The sequence below is a fragment of the Scylla paramamosain genome, chromosome 31, assembly GCF_035594125.1.
Source record: "Scylla paramamosain isolate STU-SP2022 chromosome 31, ASM3559412v1, whole genome shotgun sequence".
Lineage (NCBI taxonomy): Eukaryota > Metazoa > Arthropoda > Malacostraca > Decapoda > Portunidae > Scylla > Scylla paramamosain.
The window spans coordinates 9,935,861-9,953,930 of NC_087181.1; the positions used below are offsets into that span (position 1 = coordinate 9,935,861).

Sequence of the window (18,070 nt, forward strand, 5' to 3'; positions counted from 1 at the left end):
GTGTGTGTGTGTGTGTGTGTGTGTATGTGTGTGTGTGTAGTTATGACTTATGGGAAGGGAGCTATGCTTTTATTGTCCCTTCTTTATTATCCCCAAATTTATCAAACTTTATCTTGAAATTATGTTTTGTTGTTGCTTGAACCACTTCTCTGTCCAACGCATTCCAAACATTCTCTTCCCTTAGTTTTTCCAAACTCACCTTCATCTCACTGTGTGTGTGTGTGTGTGTGTGTGTGTGGTGTGTGTGTGTGTGTGTGTGTGTGTGTGTGTGTGTGTGTGTGTGTGTGTGTGTGTGTGTGTGTATTTTTCCTTTGGATACAGGAGGATTCAGGTTGTGAATTTAATTGTTTTTATTTTTTCTGATATTCAAAAGAATGGTAGCCTTGGAATTTGTCTGGTATTGTAAACTGCATGATCCATGTTACCATATTTTACCTTCCTCTTTGTGTTAATTTATTACCCATATAGCAGCAGGTCTGCACAAGAACACTGAGCAGCTGCCACCTGCACACTCCTGCCATGGTTCACAGTAAGCCAAACAAGGCATGGCTTATGAGTCTGGGAACATACTACCATTTATAGTGCTCACTCCTACCATACACCACTGTAAAACCTTCGAAATTACAAGAGATTCTATTAATATAGTCTCACTGTCTTAAAAACAAGACATTCCTTTTGGTGTCTAATCACTGCTATTTTATAGGTATTGCCTTTGGATTTGCTCAAGCTGTCCCATTCTTTGCTTACGCCACAACCATGCTGTATGGAGGTCACCTGGTTGATGTTGGTCAAATATCGTATGAAGATGTTTTCAAGTAAGTTTTATGAAATGCCAGCTTGTTTACATGTTTGTTGTTAAAGTAATGTTTTTATGTTGGCCTCAAGGGAACAGAAATCAACAATGAAGAAAGCACCAGAATATATAAATTACTATATATCCTTGCAGAATTATAAAAATGTCTTGGATTTTCATTGCAAAACAGTTCTAGTACCAGTTGGTTATATGTCTACACTTTCTACCACACTTTCCCATAAAGAAAAGTAAGGATGTTAAATGAAATGATGATGAAGATGATGATAATTCTCTCTTGTCAGGGTAGCTGAAGCTCTCATCCTGGGGACCATGATGGTGGGACAGGCTGTGGCATTTGCTCCCAATTACAGCAAAGCCCGCGTTGCAGCCTCGCAGATCTTTCATCTCCTGGACCGCCACCCACAAATCGATTCTTCTGCTGGAACTGGCCTGCGTTTGGTAATTGTCAATGGCTAAGTTTTTGTTTCCATTTTAGTTTGGTATTTTTCATATTCTAAAATCAAATAAAGTAGTAAGGAGTTGTGACAAATTGTAATTCTATTGGTTGAAAACTAGTACAGGCTGAGAATCATTTCTCAGAAATTCCATAATCTGTAAATTCTTGGAAGTCTGATACTTTTTGAATGGCGACATGACACATTATAAATGAAAAGTTTCACAAAGTGGTGGGAAGGTTCCACTGCAAAAAAATTATAAAAAATAAAATAAAATGACAAAATGTAAACATCACAGTGTGCTCAAGGTGTAAAGTTTTGATGCTTGATTTATTGCCATGGGAGGTATCAAAAAGTGGTAAATAATCATGCATGACAGCTCACATGCCCTGAAAATGCTTTGCTCAGTTTCTAAATCAGTATCAGTAACTGTCAGGTACGGGGGTAGATGTCTATCCTGCACTCTCCTGCCTGTTTCCTCCTTGCTGCAACCTTTTCATTTCTTTACTCACATTTAATTCTTACATTATAATGAGTGCTGGCAAGCTTAACAATGAAGAGTGTTGTGATGGCATTTGTTCAAGATGGGATCAGTAATTGGGAGACTGGAAGGAATATAGAAAGATTAGAAACAGCCATCACAGTGGGGGCAAAGGCTACCTGGAGCAGCTGTTTCTCCTTGCTGCCTTGCAGCTCACAAGCCCCTTCTGACAGAGAGAGAGAAGAGTGACTCAATTTTTACAAAGCATACATCCTATCAACTTACTATTCTTGTGTGTCTTCATTTTTGCCCAGAAACTTTCTTTCTCTCAGGAGTGACAGCTGTTCCCAGTGCTAGTGCAGCCTTCACCCATGTGACAGCTGCTTCTTATATTTCTATCTTCCGTCCAGTCTCACAATTAATGAGCCCCTTTCAAATAAACAGTCATCACAACACTTTTCTTCATTGTTAAGCTTGCTAGGACCCATTATGGCATCAGGAGAATTAAATGTGAGTGATGAAATGAGGAGGTTGCAGTGAGGGGAAACATGCATGTCTATCCTCAGGGATTCAAGAATCCCTGAGCTAGGCCACTCAAGACCATGTAGCCCTGCTAGGGTAACAAGAGAGCGCTACCTCCCTCATTGAGTAATTGACAAGATTGAGATGTAAACTTGCAACCTTGTGGGCACGAGCCAAGTGCTCTACCATTGAGACATCTGGTCCCTTGTAATGTCTTATCTAAAAAAAAACATTAAATTCTACCCTAAAAATTTTCCATTCCAAAATCCAAAAAATTCTGAAATTTGACAAGTGTCTGATCACAATAAGATATTGTGATTCTGCATGCAGCTAATATTCTAGAATCAGAAGGTAAGAATAAGGTTCATTGTGACTGAACACAAGTAACAGACAAAATATATATTGAAACTACTTATTATTCACCTGTTTATTTATCTCTGTTCATCTTTGTCTGGGTCTATTTCCATGAAGTGATGTCTGTAACAGAAGTTGCCATTTATTCCTGTTCCTGTTCTTCTTATTCTTGTGCTCTGATTCTCTTATTCTCCTCTTTCATCTACAAGCCAGGCAACACATGCATGACTGCATAGCCTTTATTGTATTTTCAGAGTGGAGACATCAGCACTATAGAGCTGCAGGGTGTCCACTTTGTGTATCCAACTCGGCCAGACACCACCATTCTGCAGGGTCTAGGGGTGCGGGTGGACCGAGGCAAAACCCTTGCACTGGTGGGCTCCTCTGGTTGTGGCAAGTCCACCATTATCAGCCTCCTTGAGAGGTTTTATAATGCCCAAAAAGGGACAGTGGTAGGTACTGGCCTTTTTCTGTGCTAGATACATTATTAAAAGCTCAAGTACAGCTTGGTCATGCAGTGTCTGAGATTCTAGTCTATGGTATTTCTCAGCTAGCAAGGCATGTAACAGTTGTGATTATTATCAACCCATCCAAAAATGTTAATCCTGGGAAAAAAAAAAGAATAATTTTTGTGGGAAATAATGTATCCCTGGTTTTCAGTTTTCACAACACCTTGGAAGCATGTTCCATAATTTATTAATTCTTTTTAGAACCAAGCTGAAAATTGGAATGTATGAAAATTAATTTTGATGTAAGGCAAATATGGTGAACTGAGCCTGCTGAAAAGATGGCAGAAGCTTTTGATATAATGGTTGGTTTTGCTGATTACCTTAATGTAATGGAGAAAAGCAAACAGTGTGGCAGTACTTCAGTTTAATGTCTAAATTAGAAAGTAAAAATCTGATCTGTTTCAATACCTGATGCAAAAAGCTTCAGATGAATGTCTACAGCAAAGATAAATATTGGACAACTGTGTTTAAAATGTGGTAGTAGTAATGAACAAGAGATCTTTTTACTCTTATGAAGCAGACCAGTTTTATGAACTGATGAAACAACCAACTGCTGCTGAGACTTTTTTGGTAAGTTTAAAGCTTAGAGTCACTTGTAATAAATTTTTGTTGTCTATACCAGCATGCTTTACTTTGCCACAGACCATTAATGGTCAAGACATTGAGGCTCTCAATGTGGGATGGGTACGGCAGCAACTGGGTTTGGTGTCCCAAGAACCCGTGCTCTTTGATCTTACCATTGAAGAAAACATAGCCTATGGAGACAACACCAGGAGGGTAGAACATCATGAAGTAGTTGCAGCAGCCAAGAAGGCAAACATTCATGCTTTCATAGAATCTCTTCCTGATGTGAGTAATTTCTGTATTCTACATGGGATCATGCTCTGATTTACCATAATGATTTGCACATTATAGTTAGATGCAATGGAGAGGCCAGGTATTCATTGTTTTCAGATTATCAAAAATAAAAAAGTAAACAGTTTCTTTTGTGAAAATAAACAAAATAAATGTCATTTTGATATCAGATGCTGTGGTAAGAACTTTACCTAACTACTTAACTTACAAAGGTTGCAGAAATAATGGTGATCCAAGATGTTTTGTGTTGAATTGGAATTTTGTAAATAGTTGTTTTGTCTAGAAGTGAATGTGACATCAGTAGTACAGTGGCACAGATAGGAGCCAAAGTGGTGTTTGTATTTCATCCTCTAAAAAATTTCAGAAATACAACACCAAAGTTGGTGCTAAGGGTACCCAGCTGTCAGGTGGACAGAAGCAGCGTGTGGCCATAGCTCGGGCACTGGTGAGGAACCCCAGTGTGCTGCTGTTGGATGAAGCCACCTCTGCCCTGGATACTGAGAGTGAAAAAGTGAGGACAGCATGGCCTTGTACCTATGCATGATGCATAATGAATGAAGTAATACATTTGGATTGAGTGAGAAATGGGAAAGTTAATATAATTGGTGTTGGAAGAGGATTAGCTTATCAAACAGAACAGTGATTGTTAAAATGGTGCAGAGAATGGTAGAATGACTGGTGAAGATGAAGAATGATTGAACTTGAGAAATATAAGGCTAAGGGGCAAAACCACAGAGAAATAAATTTATGTAATTTATTTCATGTTTTATTTTTGTTCAATATGCAGGTGGTGCAGGAGGCCCTGGAGCAAGCACAGGCAGGTCGCACCAGTATTGTCATTGCCCACCGGCTGTCCACCATCCAAGGAGCAGACACCATTGCTGTGATACAGGCTGGCCAGGTGGTGGAAGTTGGCACTCACTCCGAACTCATGGAGAAGAAGGGCCACTATTATTCCCTTTACCAGACCAATCACTGACAGCCTATTGATTGGCTTTGCTGTCAAAGTTCTTTTTTTTTTATGTAACCACTTACCACATATCAACTGCATTAAATATTTTTATAGATGGTGGAACATTTATTTTTACTAGGAGTTTTAAATTATTCAGAAATGTGTGTGTGTGTGTGTGTGTGTGTGTTGTCTCAGCTACTTCCTTTGTTGGGATGTTTGCTTGTTAAGTCATATGTACAGTGGATCCCTGGCTTTCCAAACTTACAGGCTAACCATAGCACTAGCAACTGCAGCTGAAGTGTTCATTGACATCAATTGAACGCATTTGATTTTGGTCGTGTGCACCTCTGGTGGTGCTGTATATTCACATCACACATGATATATATATATATATATATATATATATATATATATATATATATATATATATATATATATATATATATATATATATATATATATATATATATATGTGTGTGTGTGTGTGTGTGTGTGTGTGTGTGTGTTGTATGAAATGAATTAATTTAAGTATCATTTTTTTTTCTATTATTAACTTCACCTTTAGTCTCACAGTTGGATGCAGCTTTTTAGAAGATACTTCACTACACAAAATTAAATTTATACTGTATAGCTTCTGAAAATTGACTATGAAAAAAACAGAATAATTGTGTGAACTCACCTCATATTATCAGCTGGTATATGAAATGAGTGGATAATTAAAATTGTCATTTTTGTATATTCTGTAGGACTTTGGAAAATCCAGGAAATCAAGGTTCCACTGTTTTAAACTGAGATTTGTGGATGGTATGCCATCTATAATCTATAATAGGAAGCCATTTTGATGAATATTACCAAATCTATAATAGGAAGCCATTTCGATGAATATTACCAATGATTTATATTATTTAATGTAAATCTTCAAAGTACCTGATGCTTCAGTTCCTGAGATGCATATCATTAAGGTGTGATTATGTGATTTACACATAAATGTTCTAGTCTCCTCTTATTGGAAGGTTTGCCAGAGATATATTCATCTCACATCCCTTGTCATTGAAAAATACAGGTTCCTTTATTATAGTTATGTTGAGTATTATGTCCAATGGCTATCAGTCAGTAATATACCAGGCTGGCATCACCTGGAAAGAAAGATTTGTTAAGATATAGATGCATTCACAATGTTTCAAGCTTCTAGAGGACTGACTTATGACCAATTGCACAGAATATCCAGGAATTTCTGGAGCAGGAACCAACATAAACCAAAATAGGCTGCCTTCTTCACACTTGTCATGATCCACAAGTCATTTGAGGTAATCAAGTCTGCACATCTCTTCATCCCTTTCATTTAACACTTGTGACACTGACAATCCATCTAATTCATGATCTTTCCCTCACATGGGAGAGTAAGGGGTAGGTTTGCTTATAAGTATCATAGTTGACCACATCCTCTTACACTGTCTAAATGTGCATTACAGCTAAGGGTCATAGCAAGATGGGGACCAGTGCTCTCTTCCAGGAGGCCTGGAAGCCAAGATGTGATGAAATGGTTGTGAATGTGATTCTATGCCTTGAGATGCCTTGTCTCAACTGTTTAGCTTGGTATAGTATATTTTAATAATTTTGATTTCAGATACTTTAGTATTACCATTCTTAAATGATGTGTAATATTTTGCTGCACTGAAAGCATCAGATATTTTCTTTAATGCCAGTACGCTTCTTTTTACAGAGATTAGTTTCTTGCTGACTGTTGCAAATTTAGTTTTTTTCTCATAGGTTTTATTTTTAAATTATTTAAGGATCCTGTGTCCACTACTTCTTAACTTAGCATAAAATATATATATCCAAGTTGAACCTCATCCAATTTATTGGCTGAGTTGATAGTGTATGTAGGTATTCATGTGGTGTCAATGTGAAACTGACCAATATAAAACAGCAGGAAAGTTCTGTGAGCAGCCATTCATGACTGCCCACAGGAAATACATGGGATGCATTCTCATATCATTGCTGCTATGATTTACAATGAACCATCCACTAATTGTAGTTAATATAAGTTGAAGATACTATTGATAAGCTCATATTTCTCCAAAAATCTAGATCCACTGACTTAAGAATTTTTGAAACATTTAAAGGAAAGTGTTGGTGCCTTGGAGGGTAAGATGCCAATGAAAGCTGTGAATGCTTGTATGTAGATGACCTGGTTTCAGCTTTATATATACTAGAAATGAAACTAATTTGCTTCTTAAAGTTTATAAGCGTAAGTAGGTTAGCTTGCCTTGCAGATGACTTGCAGTATCTGGAAAAATATTCTTAACTGCAACCTTTCAGACATCTTGGGATGATGCACTTATGCATTAATATGTGGAAAAATGTGAGCTTCACCATAGTACTATTACTTCCTACAATTTGTTTTTCTCAGATGGGGAGAATTGTTTTGCTTTCCCCCCCCCCCACAATACTGCTACTTCAAAAGTTGTAGTAGCAGCAGCACCAGCAATACATAGCACTAGTAGTTGTACTTGCATACATAGATACAAGGCAGTTTTTCTACATGCAAGAGTCAGTCATTTAGTCAGTCAGTCAGTCAGTCTCTCTCTCTCTCTCTCTTTCTCTCTCTGCTCCCACTCACATCCACTTATCCACTAACACTCCTCCCTACACACAGGCCTGCTTCATGCATCTGCCTGCATCCAGATGGATGTGAAGTGGGCCACAGATCCACACCCACACTAAGGCCCACTTCACACATCTCTCTGGATTCAGGCAGAAGTTCATAACTGTGAAGCAGGCCATCCACCCACACAACACCAGTTACACTCACCCAAGTTATAGCCACCCACTCACACAGGCTCACTTCACACTTCAGTCTGAAGACTATCATCAGTGACTATCACTCCATTGACAGGAAAGTTAATCAAGTTGCCAAATGTCCTTCCATGAGATGTGGGAGTAGTTTTGCTACTCTTAAATAGTGACAACTGCATTCTGGTGTCTTAAATAAACTAAAGAATACTTAACAACTGATTAATTTTCCCCATTGGTGGAGTGATGTCACTGGTGATGCATTTCTTCAGACAGAAGTGTGAAGCAGTCCACTTACCCTCACACACAGTCTCCTCTGTGTACTTGCTGCAGGTCGGCAAAGAGAGGTAATGTTGTCAAGGAGCATTGTCGTATGCTTGATGTTATGAGAGTGGAGAAAAGACATCTATTGTAACTTTAGCTGTAAGTTGGTTACTGGTTGGCAATTCACTGTTTGATAGTTTTCTTGTGTAGTCCATCCATGTCTGATAGAGTGGATGGTTATGAGTACATATATTTTTGGTCTGCAGCATTATTATAATCTTTGAATTTGGCAAATGTTGCATATAACTTTACATAAATGTTAGATGTATAGTGAATTCAGTAACTTTGAATTGTATATTTTTGAATAATGGATTTTATAGTTATATTACAAGCTGTTGAAAAATCATGGCATGTACTCAAATGTATTGAAATTTCAAAAGAACCTGTGACATTTTATTTTTTCCTTAAATATGTGCAAAAGCAAGCAAAATGCCAGCTTTCCTACACATTGCTGATTTTTGCTGCCAACGCCTCACGTTTCTTGGCCCGGGCTGCAGCCACCACCTTTTGCTTGGGGCCAGGAAGATTGTGCTTGCGGGCAAACTTCATGTTGCGCAAGAATTTGGGCTCAACCTGGATAGAAAAAAAACAAACAAATAAATAAATAAATAATTCATGAGCAATACTTTGAGAACTAAATGGATTATAACTGTACAACAACAATCATAATGTTTATTTCCAAGAGACAAAAGAATTTTATTCTAATCAATGATACACTAGAGAAAAATTTTGCCTATATATTTTACATATACATACAGTCAACAATGGGCAGTTTGATAAACTACTGTGTGTCAATAGGTGGCAGCACCAGACATGTCCCTTTCTCACACATGGATCGATATCAAATATGCCTAGTGTCATTCTATAAACATAAAGATGCAATGAGCTTTTTCTACACAATTCATTCTAAGTAGTAACATGAATAAAATCAAACTGCATTCATGAACAAAAGTATTTAGGTTGATTCTCTAGTGAACTGGCACTTAGATTTATTTGGTCACCTCGAGATTTCCAAAAAAGTAAACCACTGATTGCAAGCGTATTAATGTAGATGACAGTAAAAATAAAGACATGTCTGTGCCATTTGCATCTCCAAATTACAAAGATCAACTTCTTAGTACATGGAAACAATGATTTTAACTGAAAATAGGCAATGAGTGTCCTGACAAGAGTAATGCTGTATATCTAACCAAAACAAGCATCTGACTGTCCTGCCTTAGTTGAACTTAACAAATATATAGTTGTACAACTAGTTAATTCCTGCTGCAGTGTCCATGCCTCAACTCCATGAACCTGTACTTTCTTGTATTCCTCTCCCATTACACCAGAGCAGTTCTGAGAGATATCTGTTTTGGTGTTTGATTACTTTGTCATGTCGCTCACTTCCTAAAAGGCATGCTAAAATCCCCACAAAAATAACTATATCCATATATCACAGTTACTGAGTATCTTATGTTATACTATATTGTACAGTCTTATTTTTTTAATCTTTTTATGGTCCAAAGCTGTGAGGGGGATGAACTGGAGGAAGGCAGAAGGGAGTGATGGAGTAGTGGTTGAGATGGTGGAGGCTGCTGGGGACTTTGCGATAGAGGTCACAGAGTTAGCAAATCAAATATATGACAGGTAATATACCTGAGAGAAAGGAGGAATCTGAATTCATTGTAATACCAAAGAAGGAAGGAGCAGTAGGATGTGGTAAACATTGTACAATAAGTATTATGAGTCAGGTGGCAAAGATTGTACTGAGAGTGAAAGATGAGAGGTTGAAGAGAAAAATCGAGGAAACAGTGGACAGAGCACAGTTTGGTTTTAAGAAAGGTAAAGAAATGAGGAATGCAATTTTTGTATTAAGAACCATAATAGAGAAAGCCACAGAGAAGCAGAAAGACCTGTTTATGTCCTTTGATTTAAAAAAACGTTTTTTATGGTATGTCATGAGGTATTGGTGGAAAGGTTGAGAAAGTTAGGTGTAGATACTGCTGATTTAGGGGTAATGACCAACCTGTACTGGGGACAGAGAACTGTGGTGAGAACTGGAGGTGAAAAAAGTAACTGGGTTAAAATGGAGAGAGGAGTGAGACAGGGCTGTGTGTTGTCACTGGACTTGTTCTCACTTTACTTGCAGGCTGTCATGGATGAAATGGCAGATTTGGAAGGTATTAAGGTGGGAGGAATGAATGTAAGTAACATAAGATATGTGGATAATATGGTATTGTGGACACGGAAGAAAAGTTACAAAGACTGGTGGATCAACTGGATGAGGAATGTAGAAGAGTTGGATTGAAGATTAACATCAGTAAAACAGAAGTGATGGGAGTGACCAAGAGAAAGGAACAATTGAGGATGAATGCGAATGTAGATGGACAGGCAGTGAAGCAAGTTAGATCATTTAGATACTTGGGAAGTCTGGTGGATGAAGATGGTAGAAGTGATGCAGAAATAAGATCAAGAATTGGAATGGGGAAAACTAATTTTGGACAAATGAGGATACTGACAAGCACTGGGATTTGGCAAAAAATTTTGAAGACTTATATATGATCAGTTATGTTGTACAGTTGTGAAACCTGGACTGTTTGTTAGTAAGGAAATGAAGAAGAGACTGGAGGCGGCAGAGATGTGGTTCATCAGAAGAATTATGAGGGTCCTGTGGGTGGCAAGAAGGAAAAACCAGGAAGTGTTGCAGATGGCTGGCATGACGAGGGAGCTGATGACCACAGTGAAAAGAAGACAACTCGGGTATCAGGGGCATGTTTTGAGGGGGGATGGTCTTGTGAGAGAATGTCTCTTGGGGATGGTCGTGGGGAAGAGAGCACGAGGGAGACAGAGGATGAAGTTCATGGATGGAATCAAGGATATGGTGGTAAGAGAGAAGATGGAGGAAGTAGTGGAGTTGGCTGGGAACAGAAGAGTGTGGCACTCCATTGTTGCCAATGTCACCTGACACGGCACTGCGGTATGGTATGGTATGGTCCAAATCAACTGATTTTAAATTTGTAATATATTGTATTTAAAATATCAATAACAGTATTACTAAATAATTATGAAAAATATTTGTTTTGACTAACTTCTCTCAAAATTATCCATACAAGATATTTAAAAGTTGAGCAGCATTTCAAAACTAAATTTACAGGATGGGAGAGCTTAGTGATGACATGGGATAAATCAATATTCATAACTATACCAAAGAAACCAGGAACTCTAGAGTGCAATAAACATAAATATAATCAGCCAAATAGCAAGGGTAGTACTAGAAAGAATAGGAGCAAAGAAATGAGACAGCTGAAGAGCAGTATAGTTTTATAGAAGGAAAAGAAACAACTAATGCTATATTCATATTAATGATGTTAAATGAGAGAAGTATAGGGATGCAGAGAGACATGTATTTGGCTTTTATTGACTATGAAAAACCACTTGACGGAGTCAAACATGAAGATTGCTTGACATGTTGAATAGAATTGAAGTTGATGGAAACGATCTAAGAATTATTTACAACTTCCACTTGACAGAGTCAAACATGAAGATTGCTTGACATGTTGAATAGAATTGAAGTTGATGGAAACGATCTAAGAATTATTTACAACTTACACTGGAATCAGCAGTAGTAAGGATAGGAACAGAGCAGAATAATTGGATAAATAAAAAAAAAAAAAAAAAAAAAAAAAAAAAAAAAAAAAAAAGAGTAAGACAGGGTTGTGTGCTATCCCCAGATCTGTTCTCCCTATATAGTAAAATGACAATGAGAAAACAGAGGGAGGGACTCAATATTAGAGGACAAAATAAAAACAATAAAAGATACGCGAATGACAGTGTTAATAACGGACACTCAAAAAAATTACAAAATATGTTGACAGTTGTGAAGGAGGCGAGTGAAGAAAGAGGTTTGACAATAAATACAGATAAAACAGAGGTGATGGTGATTAGTAAGAAGGCACAAGTGCCCAGAAGCACTGTGAGAATAAGATGAGTAAGCAAGTGAGAAGATTTTGCTACCTGGGAAGCTATATTACAGAGGATGGTAGATGTAACATAGAAATCAACAAACGAGTATGTGAAACAAAGACATTTCAAAAGATGAAAAATATGTTAAGTAATAGACACTATCAATAAGAACAAGGAAAAGAGCAGTAACAACATGTAACTGGTCTGTATTATTATATGGATCAGAAACATGGACTATTACTAAACAGATGGAGAAAAATTTGGAAGCTTTTGAAATGTGATGCTGGCAAAGACTGAAAATTTCCTGGACAGAGAGAATATCAAATGAGTAGGTGCTAAGAATGGATATCAAAGAGAATTATTAGTAAATGTGAGATGACACAGGAAATACTTCGGACATGTTATGAGAAAAGGGAGAATAGAAAATTTGAGTTTAACAGGAAGAATCCCAGGTAGGAGAGTGAGAAGCAGATCAAAAGAGAAGTATATGGACGAGATAAAAAGAATAACAAAAGAATGTTTCATGGGTTGACATCTATTGCAAAGACAGGAGAGAGAGAGAGAGATGTGGCATTCCATGGTCACCAATGTCTGTATGGATATGGCACTTCAGTAAGGTATTACTTGCACCAAGAACACACATAATGAACAGCAAGCTAATGGCCTATCACTCCTTTAGAACATGTACACACATGGTATGATGGCCAGCATCCTGCTCCTGGCAAGCTGCAAGGTCATAACTTAATACCAACTGGAAATTAAGTATTAATATTGGTATCAGTGGAAAATAGTGGTATCAGTACAGCCCCACTTATTAATTAACTTGTACTGATTTAAGGAGTATTTTAAAGGTAGGAAGAGGTTATTGGGTTGAGTGTATTCTTGTATCCTGCATCCTTGGTTGAGTGGGCTGAGGCTACAATAGGAATGAGGGAAAGTGTATCACATTTCCACCTGGTCCAAGATTCAAGCAGAGCCATCTTGGCTGTGAGACGGCTCATTAACTTTATATCACCATGCTGCTGTGCTAAAATAATAATTCCAAAGCTGACATGATAAGCACCAGATTACTTGTAAGGATATGATATGAAAAGCCTACAACCTACATTCTGAAAGATCATGAGAAGCTATATCAATCCATTTGCTTTACACACTGTAACATACAATAAGTAAAACAGTTTCACTCACCCCTCGCATGGATGGATGCTTCTGCTTCTTAGGGCGCCGGATGGGGTTACTGAAACAAAATGGAACCACCACTTTCTGGTAAGATATTCATCTTGCTGGCTTATTCTAACAAATGGGATGGGTAAGCACTATATATTCCTCACAAACAAGTATGAATTAACCTCTCATATCTTTAAGGCTTACCACAGAGCACTGGGAGCACTTTCTTTTACTATAAGCATTACACATTAAACACACAATAACAATAACACAAGGCTACTGTTATAATGTTAACACCTCTTATTACACACTTAGTACAATATTCCCCTTCAGAGAGAGAGAAAGAGTACAATATTCCCCTTCGGAGAGAGAGAGAGAGAGAGAGAGAGAGAGAGAGAGAGAGAGAGAGAGAGAGAGAGAGAGAGAGAGAGAGAGAGAGAGAGAGAGAGAGAGAGAGAGAGAGAGAGAGAGAGAGAGAGAGAGAGAGGTGGGGGAGGGGGGAATTAAAATATAACAGATAAGTTTTTATTCCTTAATTTCCTGCCTATCTAAAGTTTTTTAATCTATCCTCAACAGGAAAATCCTTAAACATCTATCACTTCACAACCTTCTATCTGATCACCAGTATGGGTTCTGTGACAGCCGCTCTACCGGCGATCTTCTGGCGTTCCTTACTGAGTCTTGGTCATCCTCTTTTAGAGATTTTGGTAAAACTTTTGCTACTGCCTTAGGCATATCAAAAGCTTTTGATAGAGTCTAGCACAAAGCTTTGATTTCCAAACTACCCTCCTATGGCTTCTATCCTTCACTCTGTAACTTCATCTTAAGTTTCCCTTCTGGCCGTTCTACTGCTGCTGTGGCAGATGGTCACTGTTCTCCTAAATCTATTAACAGTGTTGTTCCTCAGGGTTCTATCCTGTCACCCACTCTCTTTCTATTATTCATCAATGATCTTCTAAACCAAACTTCTTGCCCTATCCACTCTTACACTGATGATACCATCTTACACTTTTCCACATCTTTTCATAGACATCCAACCCTTCAGGAAGTAAACAGTTCATGCAGGGAAACCACAGAATGCCTGACTTCTGATCTAAAATTTCTGATTGGGGCAGAGCAAACTTGATATTGTTCAATGCCTCAAAAACTCAATTCTTCCATCTATCATCTCAACACAACCTTCCAGACAATTATCCCCTCTTTTTCAATGACAGTCAATTGGCCCAACTTCTACAGTGAACATCCTTAGTCTATCCTTTTCTTACAACATAAACTGGAAACTTCACATCTCATCTCTAGCTAAAACAGCATCTATGAAGTTAGGTGTTCTGAGACGTCTCTGCCAGTTTTTCTCATCCCTCCCCCCAGCTACTAACTCTGTATCAGGGCCTAATCCATCCATGTATGGAGTATGCTTCACATGTCTTGGAGGAGGGTTCCACTCATACCACTCTTTAAGACAGGATGGAATCAAAAGCTTCTCATCTCATTAACTCCTCTTCTCTGACTGACTGCAGCCTCTTTCCGATCACCACAATGTTGCATCTCTTGCTATCTTCTACTGCTATTGTCAAGCTAACTGCTCTTCTGATCTTGCTAATTGCATGCCTCCTCTCCTCCCATGGCCTCACTGCACAAGTCTTTCTTCTTTCTCTCACCCCTATTCTGTCCACCTCTCTAATGCATGAGTATTCTCAATCATTCATCCCTTTTTTTCTGGTTAACTCTGGAACTCCCTGCCTGCTTCTGTATTTCCACCTTCCTGTGACTTGAACTCCTTCAAGAGGGAGGTTTCCAGGCACTAAAGGACACTCCCTAAAAATTACCCACACACAGTTCTATCTCAAAATACAGCAATGATTTTTCAGTTTAAGATGCCTATCAATTTGGAACACCTTACCCTACTCTGTTATAATATATATATATATATATATATATATATATATATATATATATATATATATATATATATATATATATATATATATATATATATATATATATATATATATATATATATATATAATATATATAGTAAGAAATCACATAACACTTATTCTGACAAAATAAATTATGGTGATAGAAGTGTTGCTGAACAGAACTTATTGGAAAGTATGACAATACTAATAACTGTCAAATGTACAATTGGCCACATTCCTGCGAGATCCACTTAGCATTGCCAATGCTGGCTGAGATAGTAACTCCAAAACACTAGTAGTGAGCTTTGCTTGACCCTTTCATTGGTGGTAGGGAGAGGTAAGTTGAGGGAGTTGAGGGTGGTAGCAGGGGTCTTCTTACTAGCAATGAATGGGTCAAGTGAAGCTCACTACTAGTGTTTTGGACTCACTATCTCAGCCAGCATTGGCAATGCTAAGTGGACCTTGAAGGAGTGTGGCCAACTGTACCTCATCCTTGCACAATGATCTCTCTCTCGATCTTCAACATTATGCTCCCTGGTTAATTCCAGCTTTTTACTGTAAGCCATCCAGCAAAACTGCACATCACTACATCACCAACAGGCTGTAGGCTGGAGAGCCAAGCAGCACTCACCGGTGGGCCTTGCGGTTCTGGTTGTGATTGGTGTGGTTCTTGGACTTGGCCATGTTGTTTGGTCACACACCTCTGTGAAACAGAGTAAAAATAATAAAATTCACATACTTTTCTTTTATATACAGGGAAGTAATTTTCAAACATCCAAATCTATCAGAATATAATACTGAGAGCACAATTTCATTTTGCGAGTAGACTGCTCGTATCTCTGAACATTCATAACTCATTACCTCGTAACTCAGACACCCTCTATATTCTGAAAACGGGAAATTTCTAGGCTATCATAACCTAATGTAACCAACCTAACCACCTCCCCTGGACATCCCCATTAAGTGCACTAACCTAACATTACCTAACCTAACCTCCTAATCCCCCATAATGTAAAGTAACAATGTAACATTGGCAAACTGCAAGTTTGTATATTCACAGCCAGCACACATCTCTTGCATAGCCATGGTCTGACTGATGCAGCACAGACAGTCCCAGGTTTACCAACAATAATTACTTAACAAAAAACAACTTAAAAAGAAGTTGAGGAAACTTGTGGCAAACTGCAAGTTTGTATATTCAGAGCCAGTACACATCTCTTGCATAGCCATGGTCTGACTGATGCAGCACAGACAGTCCCAGGTTTTCCTTCCTCCTCTAAACACGTGTGTCTCTATGTGATAGGCTGGCAAATTTCTGTGTGACCTGACCCGCAGCAAGTAACTACACGTCTCCACAAGCCTTAACATGACTTGACGTCACATCACCATCAAGCATGCACACCATTGATAACATACGAACACAATCAATATCCTACGAGAGATGATTGGAGGTGGATCTAACCTAGAATTAACTTAAACCTTCAAAATGTTCATCTGAAGTTATTATTTATTTCCAACAGGGTAAAATAGGATTAGAAATGCTCCACAGTGAAATGTAGACCCTGCAAAGGACTATAGTTACATACGGTGTACTGGTTGAAACTGCAACAATACTTCAACTTCTTTCCTGAGAGAGAGAGAGAGAGAGAGAGAGAGAGAGAGAGAGAGAGAGAGAGAGAGAGAGAGAGAGAGAGAGAGAGAGAGAGAGAGAGAGGTGAGAAAAATGGGGTTGGGCAAGGATGGGAAGGGGGATGTGGATGGGGAAAGGAAGGCAGGCTTAAGATACACGTTGGTGGGAGCTCTAGCTAACAACAGCTGCCATGAAAAAAAGGATGACATGTCACTTTTGTTACAAATATAGGTAGGAAAACTGTTTCATCAAGCAAGGAGCTGGCTGTACATTGTTAATAACTTGGACTGGCACATCAGTAGTGTGTGTATGGCTTCTGTGGTTGGGGTTTGGGAAGCCCACCAGATAAAAAAAAAAAAAGATCAAGTTCAGGATCCAGTGTGTACTCTAGACAGCTGAGGGGTTGATCCACCTCATGCTCATGTTGTAGTCCAAGGGCGATGATGTTCATATATTTGTCTGAAGGTGAAATAGCTGTGGCTTCCTGATTCACTATGGCAGCCAGCTTTTATACAAAGTTTTGATGGCCATTGTACAATAGCTGGCTAGTTTGCTTAATCTATGCTGTTCTATAACTAGGCCCTCTTCTTTAGGGACTGGTACCTCAGTGGGCTTTCAATTTACATATTTTTTTTTGTTACCCACAGCCAATATCCCTTACATAAAAAAAGAACTAAGGGGAAACAAATCAGCACATAAAAAAAAAAGAACTAAGGGGAAACAAATCAGCAGAGTGAGGCTTAAGAACTGGCAGACTGGCTGGTCTACTCGCTCGCTATCACAACTAGCAGGCCCATCTCGTGAAGCACGCATGAACCTATCATATCTGGTCATAGTGCGTCTGGAATACAAAACCTAGCAGTATCTGGTTGCATGGTTCTCAGTCCACAATCCAGCAAATACACACAATCTTCCATCACTTCACCCACAACCTAAATCCTCCCCGTGGTTTTGTTTACCTTTTATAAACCTTAATTTAAACACATCCAAGGTCAATAACCTCTAATCTTACCACCATATCATATTTTCCATTGTCTACGTATTAGTTCTGCATGCACAAAATATTTCAGTGAAGGAAGATGACAGAGATAAAGTAAGATTTCTTAGTGCAAAGGCTCACTCACCTTGCTGAATGCTAGGACGGTGTGGGGAAGAGAATGTAAGAGAAGGAAGGTTCGGCGAGCGCCCACCACGGCCTGCCATCTCGGCTAACTTCAAAGGCCACAGAGATGATTAGTCGTGTTTTCAAGAGCATTTTTTCTGTTAATGATGCAGAAATCTTGCCAAGCTGTCTTTAGAACCATAAAAACTTGTGCCACTTCAACTATAGCCTTTTGAAGGTATGGAGGTGCAGCGCAGCAGTATTTTAGA

The 18,070-nt window shown here is 38.5% G+C and overlaps 2 protein-coding genes across 4 annotated transcripts in view; one reads left to right on the forward strand and one right to left on the reverse strand.

Annotated features, from left to right (window-relative positions):
- The window catches only part of LOC135116444 (ATP-dependent translocase ABCB1-like), a 45,953-nt gene extending 40,360 nt beyond the window's left edge, over window positions 1-5,593 (forward strand). For both annotated transcript variants that reach the window (XM_064033907.1, XM_064033908.1), the window contains exons 21-26: window positions 704-815; window positions 1,096-1,252; window positions 2,860-3,057; window positions 3,757-3,963; window positions 4,334-4,480; window positions 4,757-5,593. In XM_064033907.1, coding sequence (XP_063889977.1) covers window positions 704-815; window positions 1,096-1,252; window positions 2,860-3,057; window positions 3,757-3,963; window positions 4,334-4,480; window positions 4,757-4,948 — 1,013 coding nt within the window. In that variant the 3' untranslated portion in view covers window positions 4,949-5,593. The remainder of the gene's footprint in view (window positions 1-703; window positions 816-1,095; window positions 1,253-2,859; window positions 3,058-3,756; window positions 3,964-4,333; window positions 4,481-4,756) is intronic.
- Window positions 5,594-8,420: 2,827 nt separating this feature from the next.
- LOC135116454 (uncharacterized) lies at window positions 8,421-17,940 on the reverse strand. 2 transcript variants are annotated; one of them, XM_064033927.1, is made up of 4 exons: window positions 17,824-17,940; window positions 15,701-15,772; window positions 13,172-13,220; window positions 8,421-8,614 (listed from the first exon to the last, which is right to left on the reverse strand). In XM_064033927.1, exons 2-4 carry the CDS (start codon window positions 15,751-15,753, stop codon window positions 8,483-8,485), a joined length of 234 nt encoding a protein of 77 aa, XP_063889997.1. In that variant the 5' UTR covers window positions 15,754-15,772; window positions 17,824-17,940; the 3' UTR covers window positions 8,421-8,482. The 2 variants fall into 2 exon arrangements, with proteins under 2 accessions (XP_063889997.1, XP_063889998.1); XM_064033928.1 differs by having other exon boundaries at window positions 17,712-17,828.
- Window positions 17,941-18,070: the final 130 nt, after the last annotated feature.